General features: G+C 30.8%; 3 protein-coding genes across 6 annotated transcripts; all 3 read right to left on the bottom strand.

Moving 5' to 3' along the window:
- Positions 1-2,792: 2,792 nt before the first annotated feature.
- On the bottom strand, positions 2,793-5,861 carry LOC114370014. Its single transcript, XM_028327301.1, has 8 exons — positions 5,661-5,861; positions 5,401-5,474; positions 5,111-5,152; positions 4,666-4,707; positions 3,843-3,926; positions 3,359-3,446; positions 3,135-3,232; positions 2,793-3,053 (listed from the first exon to the last, which is right to left on the bottom strand). The coding sequence occupies exons 1-8, from the start codon at positions 5,818-5,820 to the stop codon at positions 3,036-3,038; spliced, it is 606 nt and encodes a 201-aa protein (XP_028183102.1). The 5' UTR covers positions 5,821-5,861; the 3' UTR covers positions 2,793-3,035.
- An 813-nt stretch (positions 5,862-6,674) lies between these two features.
- Positions 6,675-10,503, bottom strand: LOC114372157 (serine carboxypeptidase-like). Its single transcript, XM_028329586.1, has 9 exons — positions 10,141-10,503; positions 9,515-9,683; positions 9,313-9,432; positions 8,950-9,093; positions 8,699-8,852; positions 8,334-8,422; positions 7,467-7,725; positions 7,240-7,373; positions 6,675-7,068 (listed from the first exon to the last, which is right to left on the bottom strand). The coding sequence occupies exons 1-9, from the start codon at positions 10,440-10,442 to the stop codon at positions 6,940-6,942; spliced, it is 1,500 nt and encodes a 499-aa protein (XP_028185387.1). The 5' UTR covers positions 10,443-10,503; the 3' UTR covers positions 6,675-6,939.
- Positions 10,504-12,199: 1,696 nt separating this feature from the next.
- Positions 12,200-18,194, bottom strand: LOC114369677. Of its 4 annotated transcripts, XR_003657680.1 has the most exons (6): positions 17,955-18,194; positions 16,759-16,835; positions 16,517-16,609; positions 14,689-14,776; positions 13,359-13,425; positions 12,200-12,619 (listed from the first exon to the last, which is right to left on the bottom strand). XR_003657680.1 is itself a non-coding variant. In XM_028326922.1 (5 exons), the coding sequence occupies exons 2-5, from the start codon at positions 16,677-16,679 to the stop codon at positions 12,563-12,565; spliced, it is 375 nt and encodes a 124-aa protein (XP_028182723.1). In that variant the 5' UTR covers positions 16,680-16,835; positions 17,955-18,194; the 3' UTR covers positions 12,200-12,562. The 4 variants fall into 4 exon arrangements, 3 of the variants coding, with proteins under 3 accessions (XP_028182723.1, XP_028182722.1, XP_028182720.1); XM_028326922.1 differs by having other exon boundaries at positions 16,517-16,835; XM_028326921.1 differs by having other exon boundaries at positions 16,517-16,835; positions 17,912-18,193.
- Between the last annotated feature and the right edge of the window lie 1,526 nt (positions 18,195-19,720).

The following is a 19,720-nucleotide window of genomic DNA, read 5'->3' as shown; positions in this document are numbered from 1 at the left end:
GAATCTACTAGCTTCATTCTTTACTTTCAACGGATCCTCCACCCATTCCTCCTCTAAGAAAAGCCCTCTAATCAAATTTTTTCTTCCTTTCCAATTGACAATGGAATGAAAAAATTTAGAATTATGGTCTCCCTCTAAGAGCCACTTACTCCTAGCCTTTTGTTTTGCAAATGATTCAATACAAAAGGTAGCCCTCCAAAAAGTTCTTGTAATTCTTTCCTTCTATGCACCTCTTCATCATTTAATCTGTCTCTCCCTTTTCTTGTCAAGCTCACTCATCTCTTCAAATTCTTTTTGCTTTTGTTGTAGACTGCCAAACTCTTTTTTATTCCATATCTTCAACAAATTCTTCAATTTTTCTTTAAGAAAATAGGTGGCCCAACCTTGAACATTCAAACCTCTCCAAGCTTCCCCCACAAACTTCATCAATCTTTATCTTCAAACCAACAATCCATCACTCGAAAGGGTTTTAACCCCAATCCACTTGTATACAGACATAAAAAGGATTATTTTATGTCTTTCAATATTTACAAAACTAAATGCAATTAAATCTTCGAATTGCTATATTAGTATTTTAGTGTAAAAAAAGTTTAAATGGGAAAGACTTTTCCATTTACAAGAGCTACTTTTAAAGTTTAAATTATAAACTTTGCTTGTATATGTTATAATTTTTTATTACATTATGACAATCATATTTATTATATATATAGAGAGAGAGAGAGAGAGCATGATATACTGTCAAATAAATTTAATTTAATTATTTTACAAAATGATTCACGATGTGCAATCTACATTTATGCTAATATTTTGACAAAAAATTAATTATTTTTTTTACAATATTAACATGATGTATAATAGAGCCATAAGAAAAATATTCAATTTTTTCAATTTTCTTTTTATCCGCTAATCATCATTATTATCAAAATAAATACCACGTTTACGTTATTAAATTATCCTAACAATATGTTGTTAATTAGAATTCAGTCTGGATATGATTCATGAATTAATTAAGGAAGGCCACTGGCACTATCTTATTCTTACTAGGTGACATTCTTTTACTATTGTTATCTTGGTGCCGTTTTGTTACGACACTTCAATTTCTTAAACAAATTAATTTAAAAATTAGAATTGTTATCTTAGCGTTGTTCTTTGTTTTTTCATGTGTGCTTCTTTCTTTCGTCTTGAATTTTCAGGTTATTTTTTGATAAATTATGATAAAGATCTTATCATAATACTTTGCGGGTGTTCCACCTATATATAAATACATTCATTATATTCATCTATAAATACATCGCCATGCTCTCTGATTCTTCCACAATCCTACTTTCATCAAAACACGCTTCTGCATTGCTTTATGGTTCAGGATTTCTATTCAAGAGGGAAGAGAAAATCTAATAGAGGGAAGAAGATGAAGAGAATAATGATTTTTTCTTTAGACATGCACGCATGGTAGAAAGCATGTTTTCTGCATCTTCCTTCTTCTCTTATGTTTTCTCTTCTTTCTCGCACTCTTTAGACAATTGCTTCGACCGATATTGAAGGTAAGGTTTTATCTATTATGTATTCATCTTTTAAGGCAGTGTTCTTGATTGCATTGATAAGATATATTGCAGGAAATTATTAAAAAAAAATGACCAAGGTGACTTGTTCTAAAGTATTGTTTTTCTTTCTACCCCTATTATGGTGTTAATTGCTCCAGAAGTGTTGGATTCTTCCCCTGAACCCCACCACGGGCAACACCTATCACTCTTTCAGGTTTGTGTGTGTTTTGGTATTTCTGTCATTTCCCTTCATGTTCTTGTATTGTATTGGGTAGTGTGTTGCTAGGAATTCCTATTTCCTTATTTAATTACTAGTTCCGGTACTTTTAAATTGTCAGATTTTTTAAATTTTTTTGTTTTTATTTATCCGTTGTTTGTAAAATTTAAAATTACATTCATTATTTATTTATCAATTATATTTTTACTTTTTTATTTTTAATTAATTTACACATATACTTATTGTGGAGTAGAAAAAGAAAGGTGAAATAGAAAAATTCACAGCTTTTTTATTAAAATCAAGAAAATTGATTGTATTTCTTGATTTCTACAAAATCTTAAAAAATAAATAAAAACGAACGGAGGTAGTGTATTTCTAGAATGTACTAATTCAGCACGTGTTTGTATATGATATATAAGTTTTAGGGGACAACGTGAAGTGAACAACGAAAATTATGTCAATGAACTTCTTTCTGCCTTTTGTAATCTTGTTTGTTAGGGGGCTTAGTAAATGTAAATTGATTGGCTTCAATGTTATTATGGTTTAGCTTGATCAATGTTTTCCTAACCTTACAAGGAAGGAAGGAAAGAAAAGTTTAAATTGAAGAGAAAATAGAAGAAAAAAAGAAGAAAGTTTTGAATTTTTATTTTTAGAAGTGAACTTTTCTCACTTTTTTTCCTCACTTTCCTTTCAACCATTTCATCCTTGTCCAATTTTTAATAGAAATGTTTTATGGTTGTGTGATGTGAATGTTAGTCGATGAAAGTGTGCAAGGAGTGGGATTTAGGAATGTCTAGAGATTAGATTGGTTAGGGGACAGTTGGATTAACATTAAGGTAATTCAATTATTAAATGTGGGGCATTTCTTAATTTTGATTTACCACATGGCAGGGAACTAACTTTTTCTATTAGACTCAACTCTTCGTCAAGTGTCTTGATTTATGTAGTTCGGAAAATCAACCAGAAATTGCCTAAAATGATTTTGCCTTGAGTCTCAACTTTCATCACCTCTTTACGAGTTTTAGAACGTGAAATTAACAAAAGAATAAGAGATTCCTTCCATGTTTTCAAGTAGGCAGTAACAAAAGAATATCCAATTAAGTACTAATTAAACAGTTAGGAACAATCAGTTGCTAACTTGCGTCACAAAAGACAGTATTTCATATACTTAAAATCCTCAGTAGATTGGGATTTATATTTTATAATGCATAGTTTGATGCCCTGATACTGCAAAAAATTGTTGGTTTCAATCAGATCAGATCTCTTTTCCAATCTCTTCATAGCTGTTCTCCAGTCTGCAGTCATAAAAGATCTTTTTCTATAATCATAAGCTCATTGAAAATGATAAGAATTGGTTTTGGAAACAAAATACATACCAACATCTCATGGTCTCCCATTATTTCATCTATCAACTCCTCCAGTGGTTTATTAGCACTGTTCGGAACAAGTGCCGCAAATGCAGCTGGTTTTAGTCCTGCATAACATAAACTCCAAACTGTAGTGAAATCTGCCAAGACTCAGAAATATTAAGAAAGAAAGATTTCTTCATCTTCAACAGATTCTAAGGGCATAATTCAGGATGTGATCATGTTTTTGTTACCAGTTTCGGGGAAAGAATCTATGAACATCATCATCTCCTCTCCACTTAAACCAGATAAGAAGCATATCCGAGGAAGTGACTTGGCTATCTGCAGGGCATAAAATACTGAAAATGCAGAGATTTGAATATAATTCATAAGTTATGGATTGTTATATGACTAAATGAAAAACCACTGTGTATCACTTTACTGCTTCAGTAATGATAAATATTGTGAACTGCTGAAACTGCCTAAGTGCATTAGGAGCATCTTTATTAGCTTATATATATGTTGCTGTAAGGTTCAAGATTCACAAAATTAGAGGTGACAGGTGTGAATTCTCTACAACTTTGATATTAAATTCCATACAGCAATCACAATGTATAAGCTTACTCTTAAACACATTTTTTCCCAGCTATTTATTATCACTTTGTTAGCACAAATTCACGAGTGGATAGAGAGATGTTAGATGAAAGTAATACCATAAGCTGCTAAAAACATTAATACCTTGACATCTTCTACATTGGGTTGTGTTGTATGCATTGCCTCCCAAAGCGAACGCATAATCATGTCTTCAGTACAATAGATGACCTGCAACACAATATATTCCATTCAGTATTTCTTTTTTCAATTTATTTGGGACGGATAACTAAGGAAATTATAATTGTTAGATTACTTCAAATTTCGTAATGTCACTTCCTTAATTGATTTGGCTATGTGATTTACTCAAATTCCTAGTAATTTTTTCAATGAAGTTTTCTAAGAAAGCAATGGCATGTTGAGAACTAAGAGTGAGTAGCACATTCATCATCTATGTCAAAGAAGGACGGCATGGTTTATATCAATTAGTTATGACTTGGAAACATTATTCGGTCATTTAAGTAGTTTGTTCAATCAGACCACTCATTCTGATTTGATGATGAGGCCATGCTTCTACCCTACAATATACCTTCACTCTCGAATGACACATTCTCTATGTTGCTTACTCAGATAACAGTAGGCATCATCAAGCAGAACACCCCGTTATCCAGCACACGCATGAAATAGTTGCCTTTTACTAGTTATTGTCCAACAAAAATAGAGGCTGAAATGATTTGATTTTTATAAATACAATGTATAGGTTATTATTCATCATTTTGTAGATTTCTTGTGGATGACGGTATTAGTCACTATAAATATAAGGAATGGTATGGTCTAAAAGCAAGATACGTATGGAGGAAACTAGAATAAAATAAACCCCTTCTCTCTCTCTTTACTAGAGAACATTTACTCCATTGATATTGGTTTTCCAATAAAATGTGGTCATGAAAGACAAGAAATGAGATGTTACCTTTAGGAATTCACCATCCAACTCTTTCAAAAGCTGTCGAATCTGCTCAAGATCAGGATGCGTATTATATTATTAAATGTCATATTTGGAAAGAATATAAAAAATATATATATAAGGCCAAGACAATTGAATGCTAATGTATAAAAACTACAATATTTCACGAAAAAGGAATCTAAAGTACAATATCACTGGATAATCCTCGTAAGCTGCTACTGTAAGCTAATAAATTAATAATCAGACCAAAGGATGGTTAGAAATTCAAGTACACTGAATGGCCACTAATAGAAAGAGGAACAGAGGAGAGATGAAGCACAGGAAACAGCATAAGGCATTGTAAATGCTTCGTTTGAGGTAAAATCTTGTAACTTGTAACACTTATGAAACTAGCACATTATTTCTTTACAAGGACTATCATATCCTATTGCATGTATCAAGATAATATCACCTTCAAAGCTTCATCTGCTTCAAAGCCCAACAACAATAAGGCCTGCAAAACGAAAGAAACTTTTGTGTTTGACTACATATGAACTCAGCAAAACTACCAAGTTTCTGACCCTAGTCAAGACAGAATGAAATGAACATCCACAAAAACTCACCCAAATTAAATTTTCAAAGCTAAATAAACATGAAGTGAAGACAAAATATCACCCATCTATGGAAGTGATGTGTCAAATTACAACAAGTGATACAAAACATGTTAATGATGTTATTCAATCAAAACTAACCATGACTTACAGGTGGACCATATATAGGATCCTCCTCATTCAAAGGAACAAATTTTGAGTCTTCAACCAACTCATTAGGAAGTCCTGCATAGCACCATGGAAAAAAATTATTTAAATAAAAACTTGTAACACCCAAGAATAAAAATTCTTTTTTTATTATTTATAGAAATTTCACAAGTAAGCCCAGCAACTCCAATTCCAAATTTAACATCAATTATGAGTAGATGGTGTTGACATAATGAAGTTGATGATAAGATTGAAAATTTTCACCTTCAGAGGATGCTCTATGAATATAGTTGAACTTAGTTGAGTTGGAGTTGAAAGAGGAAGAATAAGACACTGAAACCGGAAAAGATAAAGGAGGAGGCGTTCGCCCGTGACAGCGCAACCACCAATTCGCTGAGAATCCAAAGGCAATAGCAGATAACATGATTTTGCAGCTGCTCCAAGTTTCTCTGATTTTGTTCTACTATGCAGATAATGATACGTTTATATTATTATATAGTGATAAGAAAATCACGTGATAAAATGATTGATACGTGTAAAAGAGTTTTACTTACATTCACCTCAACGTACATATAAATTAATATCTAATAATAATAATATAATCTATATTCTATATTAAAAACAGGTTAAAATATTTTTGGTCGATTATCTTATTATTAAAATTTATTTAAACCCTTTATTTTCTTTACCTTTTATCTTATCATTAAAATCATTGTACTTAATATTATTTTAAATAAATTAAAAATATATATTTCAATTAAAAAATATTATTTTTTGAATTATACATAATAATCGCTCATATCATGCAAAATAAATTATGTTAAAATTTTAGTTATTTAATTTTAATTACAAAATTCAAAAATATTTTTCATTTAATATACATATATTATTGGACATAAAATATTAACACTTCTAAATTACTATATTTTTTAAAAAATTTAAATCATTTAAATGCTGTTCTATATAAAATATTTGATCGAATAATTAATATATTAATTTTAAATAATTAAAATTAAATCTTTTCATATTATTTTTAATATAAAAAATTAGTTTTTAAAAAATTAATATCAATGTTAACATTATTATAATTCAAATTAACATTTTTTCTTAATTATTTATTCATCATTATTTTTAATTTATTTAAATAATTAAATTTTGTAAGTATGAAAATATTTATAAGTTAACAAACTCAAGTCTTGAAATTAATAATCTTTTATAACTTGTCAGTTACAATTTAAAAAACATGAAAACTAAAGCCAAAGAAATAAAAATTAAGAATGGCAAAACTCCCCATAGGGTGTAAGCAATTAGAGGTAGAGGTATAAGCACAATATGAGGTGTAAGCAATTTACATCTCAGCATTTTATTAAAACAGTATACATGCACACACGAAATTCTATATATGAATAGTTTTTTTCCTGCATGGCCTTGATTCAATCTCACTTTATAATTAATAACACATGCTGATCACTTTAATTCCCTTCTCTTTATTGCATAATACTTTTGTATCCCTTTTCTGGACTAATTGCAATAACGAAAGTGATTACAACTCCGCAACCAATTTCTCCGCATCAGCTGCAGATTCTGAAAGGGTTCCCTGAGTCCACCTCTTCAGCATTTCTAACGAAGCCTTCGGCTGATCCATCGGAACCATGTGACCCGCATCATGGACCTGTTTTTTTTTCCACAAAAATATAAAAGTGAATCATCATTTACCAAGCCACAGGGAAATTTGGTAGGTAAATGTAGTATTTCTTGATAACATTGATTAACTGCTTAGGCAGCAAGGACAAGTTTGTATTTGATTTTGTATGGCGTGTGTGGGAGAGGCAGAGAGAGATACCTTAAGGAAACTTAAAGGTCCATACTTCTTCAATAATCCAGCTTCAGAATCATCAACTGTGAAAGGAACTTCGGATGAGACCACAAATTCTTGCTGGCCAGACCACTCCATGGCATGAACCCATTTTGAATTACCTAATCATTGAATTCATACCACCGGGAAAAAGAACATCAACACATTGCATTGAAAGGTCTAAAGTGTGAAATATTAAAAGCATAAACACATACCAAGCCAGTTGCAGATGAGATCAAATTCCCCAGCATACACAAGCATATTGATTCCATCCTCAAGAAGGGCAGGAATACCAACTTCAAGATTCCTCATCCAATCCACCAGCATAGCCTGATAAACTGTAGAACTACAAGACACAAAATCAATATCTCCAACCCCTAGTGCGTCCCGAACAGATTTTTGGTTCAAGTATTTCTCCAAGTTCGAAAAATCATAGCAAAGGCTCCCCTCACACTTCTTTCTGATGTCATAATACTGCAGCATAAGTATATAATTGCTGGTTAAAATTTTGAATATGCCTATGTTCCTTCAAGACTTTGCCCATTCTCCATAAATGTCAAGACATAAATTTATTCTAGCTAAACTAACAAGCGGAATACATGCTTAAAATTTCTCATTAAAAATATATTCCACTAAAAAAAGGAAGAGTTACAGAGTTGGATAGGCAAATGGTCAAATCATCCACATGCCTATTCATATTGAGAGAAAATGTTTCACACATTTAATCATGTGCTGCCATCACATAAACTGGTTACTTCAACCTCATATAACATGTTGATGTTTATTTTTTTCAGAAGAAAGCATTCTGGGAAGCAACACCAAAAGTAATAGGTATAAACAATTTGTTCAAGACAATCAAAATCCATCTTAACTCTTCACTTAACAACAAACTTTTTAGATTGAGATATTTATTAACATGGTATCCAAATTTATATGAACAAAAAGCCTGCATTTTGACCATGATTCTTGCTCAAAGGGCTCCCACATGAGAGCTTCTGTCAGAGTTAATTTTACTCTGACAAGTCAGCAACATTTAGTACTAACATGTAAATCAAAGAAGAGGAAGCAATTGTGTTACCCACATTGATATCACCAGCATGTGACATGATGGAATTGAATATTGTATTACAAACAAAATATGATGCCGTGCATGCGATTTTTCCATCAGTGCCTGAAAAGATTAAATCAAATCTTAAGCAGAAAGGTGACAGAAACTAGCCAATCAGAAGGCCCCAACACAAGCGGGAGCACAGGTTTATTAAGAGAGCAAGGCAGTGATTCTTGGTTCTTAGATCTTGGATGAAAGATCAGGATCATAAAAATTACTTAAATGCCACATGATTGCTGAAAGTTAAAAAACCATTGCTCCCACTATAATATTATTATATGTAAAATTCTATAAGTATTTCATATAATTTTCAAATATTTCAAATCACACTTAAATTACCACATAGTTTTATTGCCATTTCGCAGGCTGGAACCATCACTTTGTTGATGCGTTCATAGTCAGCCTTCTGAATTATGCCCATGTCCAGTGCATAATCTGTATAAGCTTTATACTGGATCCCAGGATCAGTAAGCCCATTACCAATGGCAAATCCCTGTTCAATCACTTCAAATGAATCAAGCAAGTCTTCTCACCTTTCAATGCATATGTAAAACTTAAGTAAAAATGGCTCACTATGCAATGTAACAGACCTTTAGGTTTATATGAATTCCTTCTTTAGCTTTGTTTCCCCTATGGACACGAGCTGCAAAAGCTGGAATATAATGTCCAGCATATGATTCACCCGTAATAAAAAAGTCATTCTTTACATACTCAGGATGTTCAGCAAAGAAGGCCTGTAGGGTAAAGAGAAAACTTGCTAAGCCAAGACATTACTGATGAAGCTCAGCCAGGTGTTCTAATCAAAATCAACAGTAACTAAGCATTTCTGAGTTTTGGTTTTCTTAGAAAAGCAACTTAGAAAATAGATATAAGCCAGGTAACTAATTAAGAAAACACTGATGACTGAGCTAATACTCTATAACAAATATTTAGAGCAAACACAGCACAAGTACCTGTAGAAAGTCATAGAGGTCATTGCTCACACCTTCTTCATCATGACGAATGTCACGCTTATCAGTACTGTAACTAAAGCCAGTTCCAGTTGGTTGGTCAACATACAGAAGGTTAGAAACCTGAAAGGTCAGCAAGCAATTTATCAAGTCCCCATACAAGATAATAACAGAGTTGAAAGACAACAAATGATACGAGGATTACCTTGTCCCAGCCATATTCATTCCACACTAGGGACATGTTGTTAGCAATCTTGAAAGGGCCATTCTCATAAAACACAGCCAATTCACTGCTGCAACCTGGTCCCCCAGTCAACCAAATCACAACAGGATCCTTCTTGCTGTTCCTTGATTCAAAGAAAAAGTAGAACATCCTGCACCATTGGACCCCAAAGTCACAACTCACAAGTAATAAATAACAAAAACATATTAAGGATTTGCAGCATCTAACAGATATAAAATCACTTTGATTTTAATCAGTTTACAATAGCTTACAGTTAGTTCCATTTTCTGTTATCATTTGTTATTTTTCAGTCAGTGGTTTTTATCTTTTCTGTTATACACACAGCTCACATCCCATGGATAAAGCCATTACTCATCAATCAAATTTCACTAACATCAAAGCACAGAAAACTATTGAATATTCAATCATTTTCTTTTCCCATTCACATTCTTCTTCCCCCTCTTCATCCAAACAGGAAGAGCTCATTATTTTTCAGCTTATTTTAAGAAACACAGAACTTACATGAAAACAGTTTAATCATATTTCCTTTTCTATCATAGAAACAACTTATACAAAAACAAATCTACATTAAAAAAATGAAATAATACTTGGCAGCATGAGAATGAGGAATAAGATAATAGCCAGCGCGGTGAGCCAAGTCGTCGAGGGAAATGCCGGAGTCTGAAGGCACTAAGTTTGGGAACCTAAGCGGTTTCTCGACGATTTTGTTGGCGTGAGAATTGGAGTGGCGAGGAACGATGTTGACATCTTCAGAAGGAAAAAGGTTAAGGTCTCTTATCAGCTTCTTCGCCGGAAAATCGAATCCGAGATCGTCGGAGAGAGAAGGCGGAGTAAGAAGAAGAAGAAGAAGAAGGCTCAGCGTGAACATGTAGCAGTTACAATGCTCCATTTTCGTTCTCACACTTTTCCTCTCAACACAAACTGAAGGGAAAGATATAATAATAGAACGTGGTGGTTTCGTTGCGTGGCATCAAAGTTTTACTGCGTGTTTGAGCAAAATTCATTCCGAATCAAATTTATTTTATAAAATTGATATGATTTTTATCATAAAAGTAATTTAAGAGTAAAATTTAATATAATTTTTTTTCATTTCATGTTGCTCAAATTTTGAATCAATTTTGGATATTTTTTTAAAAAAATAAAATCAAACATCTAAAAAATTTATCTAAAATTAATCGAGACTTAAAATCAATTATCCAACTTACATAGCATCCATATAGGCCTCCCTTAAAAACATTTTTTTTGTGAAACCTTATTTATACACTGCAATACAATAAACCTTTCAAGCGAGCAAAGTTGATAATGAACTGAATCAAGTTAAATATAACTGACAATTAATTAGTTAGATTTGGTAAATTAAAATCAATTTTTTTAAGTCTTTCTAATAATTTTCAATTATTTGATCTATAATAGAGTGTATTAAAAATAATTTGTTAAAAAATGTATTACAATGTGTTATTAAAACTCCTCTAAATCAATTTATTAACAAGTATTCTTTTCTTTTATTTTTAATTTAAAATTGTAGCTGCCTTTCCAAATGGTTGAAAGGTAAGTATAACCTCTTGTTTCGTGTACCCAACTTCAACTATTCATTTTAATACATACATTTTCTCTTATTAATAAGCAATCTTATTTTACTTGTATAACTTCAGTTTAACTCATCTCAAAAAAATAAAAATCTTCAATTTAAATATTGTCTATCGTCTATGTTTAAGTTATGTCATTAGATAATAATACGAATTCAACTTTTTCTTCAGTAATGTAGATGATTCGTCTGTTTGTCTCACTAATTTTCCTCATTTTATTTTTATATTATATCTAAATAAATAGCATTTTTTTGGCTCTTTAGCAAGCTGCCCCCGGCAATGCAATATGCAACATTTATTTCGAGATAACGGAGTATTTATATAGATACCTAATTGCCCGTTAATAAATTCGTACTTTAGTTATCTCAATGACAACCATTGACAGATTATTTATTTTACCTCCACACTAAGCAAACAGAGATATAAAATTAATAATTTTATCATATGATAATTCATAATTAGATTTCATTGTAAAAAAAATTATACTATCAATACATTTTAATTAAATTTAAAATAAATTATCTTTTCATCAACCATAATTAGAAGTCCTGTAAAAAATCCACTGGCCAGTTTCTAATTTATATAGATTAGTAAAATACCCTGTATTTATCCGTCGCCGTTTGTTGTGTCTTTTAATGGAAGTTTAGTATTTATAATAAACTTGATTTGAATTATCTTAATTTTATTTAAAAAATATTAAATTGAATTGACTTGAATTTAATAACTTTAGTGACAACTAATAAAGCTTAATATAAACATTTCAATTTTACCTGCAAGAGTTACTTTTACTAAAGTCAAAAGTGATCCAACGTTTATCTAAAGGTGTAAAAATTGCAAAACCCCGGTGACGGTGAGAGGCTCTAAACGATTATATAAAGAAGCAATTCAGATAGAAATAAACTATTAGTACACTCGTGTGAGTGTGATGTTTATGCCAAAGAAAGAAAAAAGAAAAACTGTGACTTAAGACATAAGAGAACTAAGCGGTGACTTAAGACTTAAGAGAACTCCACAACATCTCAAGCAACCCAGTATCTAATTATCTCAAGCTTCTACAAGACACATCTCAATTCTCACGCCAAAGTTAATTATTAACTTTTCAATTATGAATGTATAAGTGGCATTGATCAAAGCATCTATTTAGGACATGCATATGAACTTGTATGTTTGCTGATGGATCAGCAGATACAAATAAACTACATACATGTATATAAAACAATGAAATTTTCTATTAGATAAATGGTGGAAAATAATAACCATTAACCCTGAAGATTACTTCTACATATAAAAGGATTTCATGCTAGGAGGTTAATGTGGAGACCATCGATTGTCTCCCTTCACCATCCTGATCAATATGTGGACACCTACAAAGGCTTTAAAAATTTCTTGTTTCAGTTGCCATTTAACTAAAACTTTCAACAATTTAGTCAAAGAAGCCTTCATCTTCAAGCCAAATATCGACTAAGAAATCTACCATCTCCTGCATAAGTCACCAATCCATCAAATTTGTTTCAGCACATGAAGGAAATATGCAGGAAGTTTTTTTAGCTTCTAATGAATTATTATAGACTTAAACATGTTTAAGGTTATTGATAAATGATCGAATTTTGTTTCAGATCTCTAATAAATTTTTCGTTGTTTTGAGTCTTTGATATATTAAAACTTTTGTTTTGATACCATCACAACTGTTGATAATGTTGGAAAAATCAGTTTGCAAGATGAAGCATCATCACTTAACTGATAGTAGGGATTCACTAAAAAAGTTTAAATATATCAAAGATTCAACAACAAAAAATTTATTAGAGACCCAGAACAAAACTCAGTCATTTATCTGTTCTCAGTCATTTATCATGGACCTTAGACATATTTAAGTCTAATTATAAAATGTTATGTTGGAGTTCTCTGAAAGACAACAACATTAAAGATTCCTTCAAAGTGTGGTAGTAGGTAAAGCTACAAAACAAATGCACAAGTATTGAAGTAAGAATCGTTGAAGCGGGTGTAAATTGGTTAACAGAAAGTGAGAAATTGAAGTATTGAATCACTCCAGAACAACCAAAACACTGATGTGGCAAGAAAAGGGTTAACTGAATTGTTAACACTAGTTCACTTCAAGATTTATATATTATAAATAGATTTTTACATTATGAGATCCATACGAACACATACATTTTCATGCATTAGATAGATTCTTTAAGGTAAGCATTTCAGAATCTTACTGGTAAGGGTATTGGCTCAGCAAAAGGTTCGTTAGTTGACAGCAGCTCTTCATATGATGTTGACCAGCTGAAATATAAATGTTCAAAATTGTTAAGTTTCCTTAAGAAACTATGCCAAACGAATGCACAGAACTGTAGAAAGCATATATTACAGGAATTTATAAACCAGTTGGTAATAAATCACAGATTTAGCCGTGAAAAGTATCCCTAAAACTACAATCTCTTCTGAAAGATAATCAAACATAAATACCAACAAAGATAAGCCATCATTTTATTTATTCTCCTAATTAAGTGAAAAGAGAGGCATAAGAAGCTCAAATCTAATATTCAGATAAAGCTATTAGCAATGCATATAGCACATATACTATGTAATAATCTACAACTAATGTGGCAACTGAAAACATGCATGCATAAATTAATACTCTTTTTGCCAAGTTGCATCAGACTTAATGATACCGGTGGATCAGATCAGATCAGATTACTCAAAATGGACAAATAAAACATTAAAATTGTAACATGAGAATCCACATGAAATCCAAACTTACTGAACTTAAAGCCAACACTTTTCTTATTTGTTTTACCTTGGAAATTTTCATTTCTATTTTTTTTTGTTTACAAATATATATTTTTATATAAGTTCTCTTCAATACTTGTTAAAGATTTTATTATTCTTAGAAACTTCATGAGTCATGGATATTGTTTCTTCTAGAATTAGTAATTGCTAGTTATTACATTCTAACAATGGGTGATACTGATATCAGTCAAATTCAATTGATTTTGAAGTTTACAACCACTTTAGTAATTTAATAATTATTACATATGTGGAATAGATATTTAAAATTTATGTGCAAGTCATAGTTACCATCAACTTATGAATTAAAGTAAATAAAAATGAATAAACATGTGTGTGACTCATTAAAAGGAACATGCTTATAGACCAGAAAAAGGGATCATGATTAAATGAGTTCTTTTGATGCCAGAAACAGCACAGGCGATTTTAATTCATTGGCCAAGATTTTTTATCAGGTGATGAATAGGATTCAGCATAAAACTGGTATAAAAGATAACAGGCATGAGAACAATGATTTCCCATGTCTTAAGGAATGGAGAAACTCCAATTCTGCCCATAAGACTGTAACTATCTATAAGAAACTAGAAAAATATGTATGAAAAAAACCCTTCTAAACCATTATCTTATCTCATTTCCTTTTTTTTTTCCTCATAAAAAATACAAGATAGAACACCTTCTAAACCTTTTTTCATGACTATAATAATAACAATGATTGATCCCACTGTGAATGACAAAAAAGAGTGTTGGTTTTAGTTATACCTAATAATTGGATCCTTAGCTGTTCTTGGTGGATGTTGAGACTTATCACCAACCCATTTTGTTCTATCCTCATGCCAAGCAATTGCAGCTGCAAATATATTCATCCGTACAAGGTTTTAAAAAACAGCAGCAAAATTAAAATGTGAACAGAATAGCAAAAAGTATCATAAAGCTAAGAATAATTAAATAATGAAAACGAAACAGAAAAATTATGATAAAGCTAGTACTGTTTCATTCTTTGTTTCTTTAATTATTTGTCAGCAAGTTAGATATTTGAAGCATATTCTCTCGGATTACATAATTGGAGTCCTCAAATATATAGATCCAAAAGGTATTTACATTTGCTGAAAGTTTAAATAGGATGTCATTACATGTCAGAAGTACCCAACAGTACATTTTTCTAGAATTGATTTAGGAAGCGTTTGAAAAAGCTTATACAGAGCTCATTAGCTTACAAAAGTGACTGGTGATCTTTTCATAAGTTCGTTTCAGCTTACTTCAACAAGTTTCATTGTGAAACTTATCAAAATAATCTCTTTTGAACTTATTTCATTAAGTTTCAAAATCAAGCTAATGACTCAGCTCTTATCGAATAAATGCCTAATTATGTTACTTAACCAAACAGGAAAACACACTGTTAGTGTCCCAAAGAGCATTTTCTTAAGCTACTTCATTATCAGTTAGCACAATTAGGTATATTCTGAAGCTTTTTTTATTGATTATTTTCCATAACTGTTAACCATTAGCATTCCCATGACAAAACTTTGCTTTCACCATAGCTGCCGTTCCCTCATATCCATAATTGTAAATAGCTACTCAACTGTAAATGATAAGTATAGGTTTTTTTGCTCAGCAAAAATAAGATATATTATAGATTAGTACCAGGGGTACTTAAATACAAATAGAGGGTGGGTATAAGACAGGTTCTGAGTAATAGACAACAAATCCTAAGAACCTGACTGAACCCATAGAGGAAATTACATATGCCCTGCACAAGATATTGATAATCCTGCAACTATCATGACTCCCTAATTACAGAGAAATGATAAGTATAAGTATTATTTTTGCCAATGCACAGGCATTAATTGTATAGTGTGGCTCTCACATCAAGTGTTTCTTCTTTCTTTGTTGTTGTTGCTTTTGTCATACTACCCTATATAGCTTTTGATCCAAGATATCTGGTTTTCAGATGTTATGATTTGTTATATTTTTCCATACCAAAGTCATTGATCGGTATGATAAAACAAGGGATCGCATTTTTTTTTTCCAGATGCAAAACACAAAAATGTCTAATTTGGGTTAACCTTCATGTGAATCCATATATTTAGCCATTTTCTATTTTTACTTCCCAGGTTCAATTTCCTCCTAAATTCCTCAAGTTATTCAGCAAATAAAAAAAAATTATTATATACCATCTTTGTACTAGAATGGATACTCCCTCCGTTCCTTTTCATCTGTTTTTAAGGTTATTATGTAGAAACCAAAAAATGCAATAAATTTTCTTGATTTTAATAAAATTGTTGTGAAGTTTCCTATTTTTACCCCTTTCTCTTTCCACTCCACAATAAACGCATGAATAAATTAATTAAAGATTATGAGACAAGTGAGGGTATAATTGATAAAATAACAATTAATGTGATATTGAATTTTGCAAGCGACAGATAAATAGGAACAAAAATTCTCCAAAAATCTGACAGTTAAAAAGGAACAGAGGTAGTAGTTTATTGCTTTTCAAGTTGTAAACTAGAGAAAAATAGATAAACAAATACAACTAAAGGAAAATGACTGGTTAAGTGCTAGATTATGAAAATTACAATGACAAGCTCACCATGATTAACAAAAGTAGAAGTTTGCTTCACATTTTGCTTTCCATTGGAATGAGAACTTCTATGGGCCTTTTCTCTGGATCTCTTCACTTCATCTGCAGATTTAGAATGCTTCAAAGTGTGTTTCCCATTCGAATGGGAACTTTCAGCACAGAACTCCATCATATCCAAATTAAATGACCAATCCCCGCAATAATTATACAATAAATATTAATGCCTGTTTCCTTCTAAAGACTAGAAGTACCTCCAAGCTTCCTTATGATTATAGCCACTTGAATGTCACGGGATTCAAAAAGAACTGATGGTCATCAATCATTGTTGCTGCATAATGAGGAAACAGCTTCAAAAAGAAAAATATTGGCAAAGTGCAATTTGTGTTTGTTGTGCAACACTAGTTAATAAAACTGGCAAAAGGAAAAATTCAACAAGGTAAGTACAAATGGAAAAAAAAAAAGGAGGGGGGGGATGAAAAGTAAATTTCATGAGTTACTCACAAATCACAACAACATTCATAAATGACTAGATGACAGAATGTGTGGTCTCACAAATTCAAACTCCAGGCTATAACAAATGCATGCTGCTGATATTCATTTTTGGTTATTTTAGGTACAGGAACACTAATTCCTACAGTTAGAGCAACCTGAATTATAGTGAACGTAGCCATTCCCCCACTCCCTGATACCCTATAAAAACTTGATGCACGCTAATGAGTCTGGATATGGAGAAATCCTCATTGTCAAGGCATAGAATTTCACCTAGATCTATTAAATGGAGAGACCCTAATTATCAAAAACCCTACCATCATGTATCACTCCAATATAATATCATAAAATGAAAATTTTATCTATTAATTCAATCCACTTCCCTTCCAGATCTGAGATAAATACATCAGGTGAAGGCTTATAAAAAAAATAGTAAAAAATACAGCAGGTGAAGAACACATATATGTTACTTCTAGATCTCAAATCTACCACACATGAAACACCCAACATTGCTTTTAAATAAACAAAAAAGAAACAGAATTTCAGACCAATCAAGGACAGTGGATTTTGGATAATATAATCCCTGCAAATCAATTTTCACATCATCAAAACATACAGCTCAAGACTTGTGTCAGTTTCAAATGCACAATTAATATAAGACAGCTTCATTTACAAAGCAATTAAAACTAGCAAGCATGCATGCAAAGAGCATAAAAAAAATCCAAAGCAAACAACAAATAGATTAAGAGATTTATAATAGTTCCAAGTAAGAGACAAAAGCCATCAACATTGGGCCATCATCGACGAGCAATGCATTCAGCAAAAGAAAAAACAAAACCGAGATCTGAATCAGAAAACCAGCAAATGAAAATGAAACATGAAACAAAACAAAACGAAACAAAAAAAAAAACTAACTTTTTTCTGTAATGTGTTGATAAAAGAAGGAACTGGGCCATACCCTTATGGTGCTTTGAGTCACGGTTGGTGGTGGGTGGTGGGTGGTGGCTGAGCAAAGAGATTAATTGCAAGTGAAACAGAAGCAGAGAATTTCAAGGTACGATTTTGAAAACGTGGGTCTGAGTCATTACAAGCATTCACAAAAACATGTCATTTTCTCAGCTCTCAACGTTTTCATTTTCTGCTTGTGGACGTGTGTATGTGTCTGTGGCGACTTGCCACCAGTTCTTCTTTTTTTTTTTTTACATTATTTATAATAAGTACTCACAATATTTTTTCAACACTAATTTCATGATAAATTCTCACCATGCTTTCTAAGTTTGCCTTTTTTCTTAATTATACTTTTAGTTTCACATTATCGTTAATTTGTAAATTTGGTTCTTATTTTTTTTAATTTAATTTCTTATTATTTAAATTGTATAATTTTGATACAGTATTTATTAACTTTATAGTATTTACTATTTAACAGAAATACAGATAATTAAATTAATAAATAAACTAAAAATAATTTTTTTTGGAAAATTACAATTATATGAGGAGAGAAAAAGGTAAAATTAAGCCTTTTTTCCGTTACATTATTCATTTTATTGCATGCTTTTATCTTTTTATTTATTTATTTCTCTCCTAGATTAAAAAAAGTTATTATAAATAATTAGAATTATCCCTTTTCATTTCCTTTTGCTTTCATTTGCTAGATTTTGGATAAACGTTGCTGTTGTACAACAATTGTACACGTATAATATCCATATGACTACGATACCCACCACCAACCAGTCACAACAGCAATGCGGACAAGAATAAAAATGATATTTGAGGGGCTTTTAGTCATTTGAGGTCATAACGAGGCAACTATTTCACAGCTTGTAAGAGCCACACACGTTTCCTGTCTTTACGTTTTTAGAAGTAAAAACAAATATATTGAAAATGATAATTTGTATTAATTTAATATTTCAGAATTTGTGTGTGTTTAATATAATTTCTGAACTTATCAGTTTTATGATAAAATAGCTTTAATTTATTCTTTGAATTTATTAATTTAGCTATAATTTAGTCACTGAATTTAGTCATTTCTTAACAAAACTAGTTTTTAAATTTATATAACAAAATATATATTATTTGAAAATTAATAAATTAATAAATTTAGAAATCAATCATCAACTATATTTTTTATCAGTTTATCAACTAAGAGTATTTAATTTTTTGGATTATATCACGTGAAAATCCCAAAATCATTCTGTTCAGTATTATTCATTATATTACACAAATATTCTATTTTAATATTTAATCTATTCTATTAGTCCAATTCATAATTGATTATTACCTATAATTAATAATTGATTATAACTCAATGGGACTAATTATTAACAAAAAAAATAATGTCGTATGTTATATATTGATTTTTGTTAAATGATATTATTCAATTAAATAAATATTATTCTTATTATGTAAACATATTCATTTTATTAGGATACTATTCGATTATATTTTTAAAAAATTGTAGATTCTTATTTAATTTGTCAATGAAATCATTGAATCTTAAATGGATTTTGATTTTATACAACAAGATAATCAATAATTTTTAAATTTTGTAGAATGTTATTTATAATTATCATAATTATTTATTCATTAAAAATGTGAATTTGTAACATCCCATATTGTCATCTTCTACACACAATAACACTTCACATAATGACACCCTACTCAATTCCTTGTTGGTTAGAACCCATAATCATTTTGGAGACCTCAACAATATGTTTTTCTTGCATT

The sequence above is a fragment of the Glycine soja genome, chromosome 10 (assembly GCF_004193775.1).
Source record: "Glycine soja cultivar W05 chromosome 10, ASM419377v2, whole genome shotgun sequence".
NCBI lineage: Eukaryota > Viridiplantae > Streptophyta > Magnoliopsida > Fabales > Fabaceae > Glycine > Glycine soja.
The sequence above is the reverse complement of the archived record's forward strand: the minus strand, read 5'-3'. Positions and strand labels throughout refer to the sequence as shown.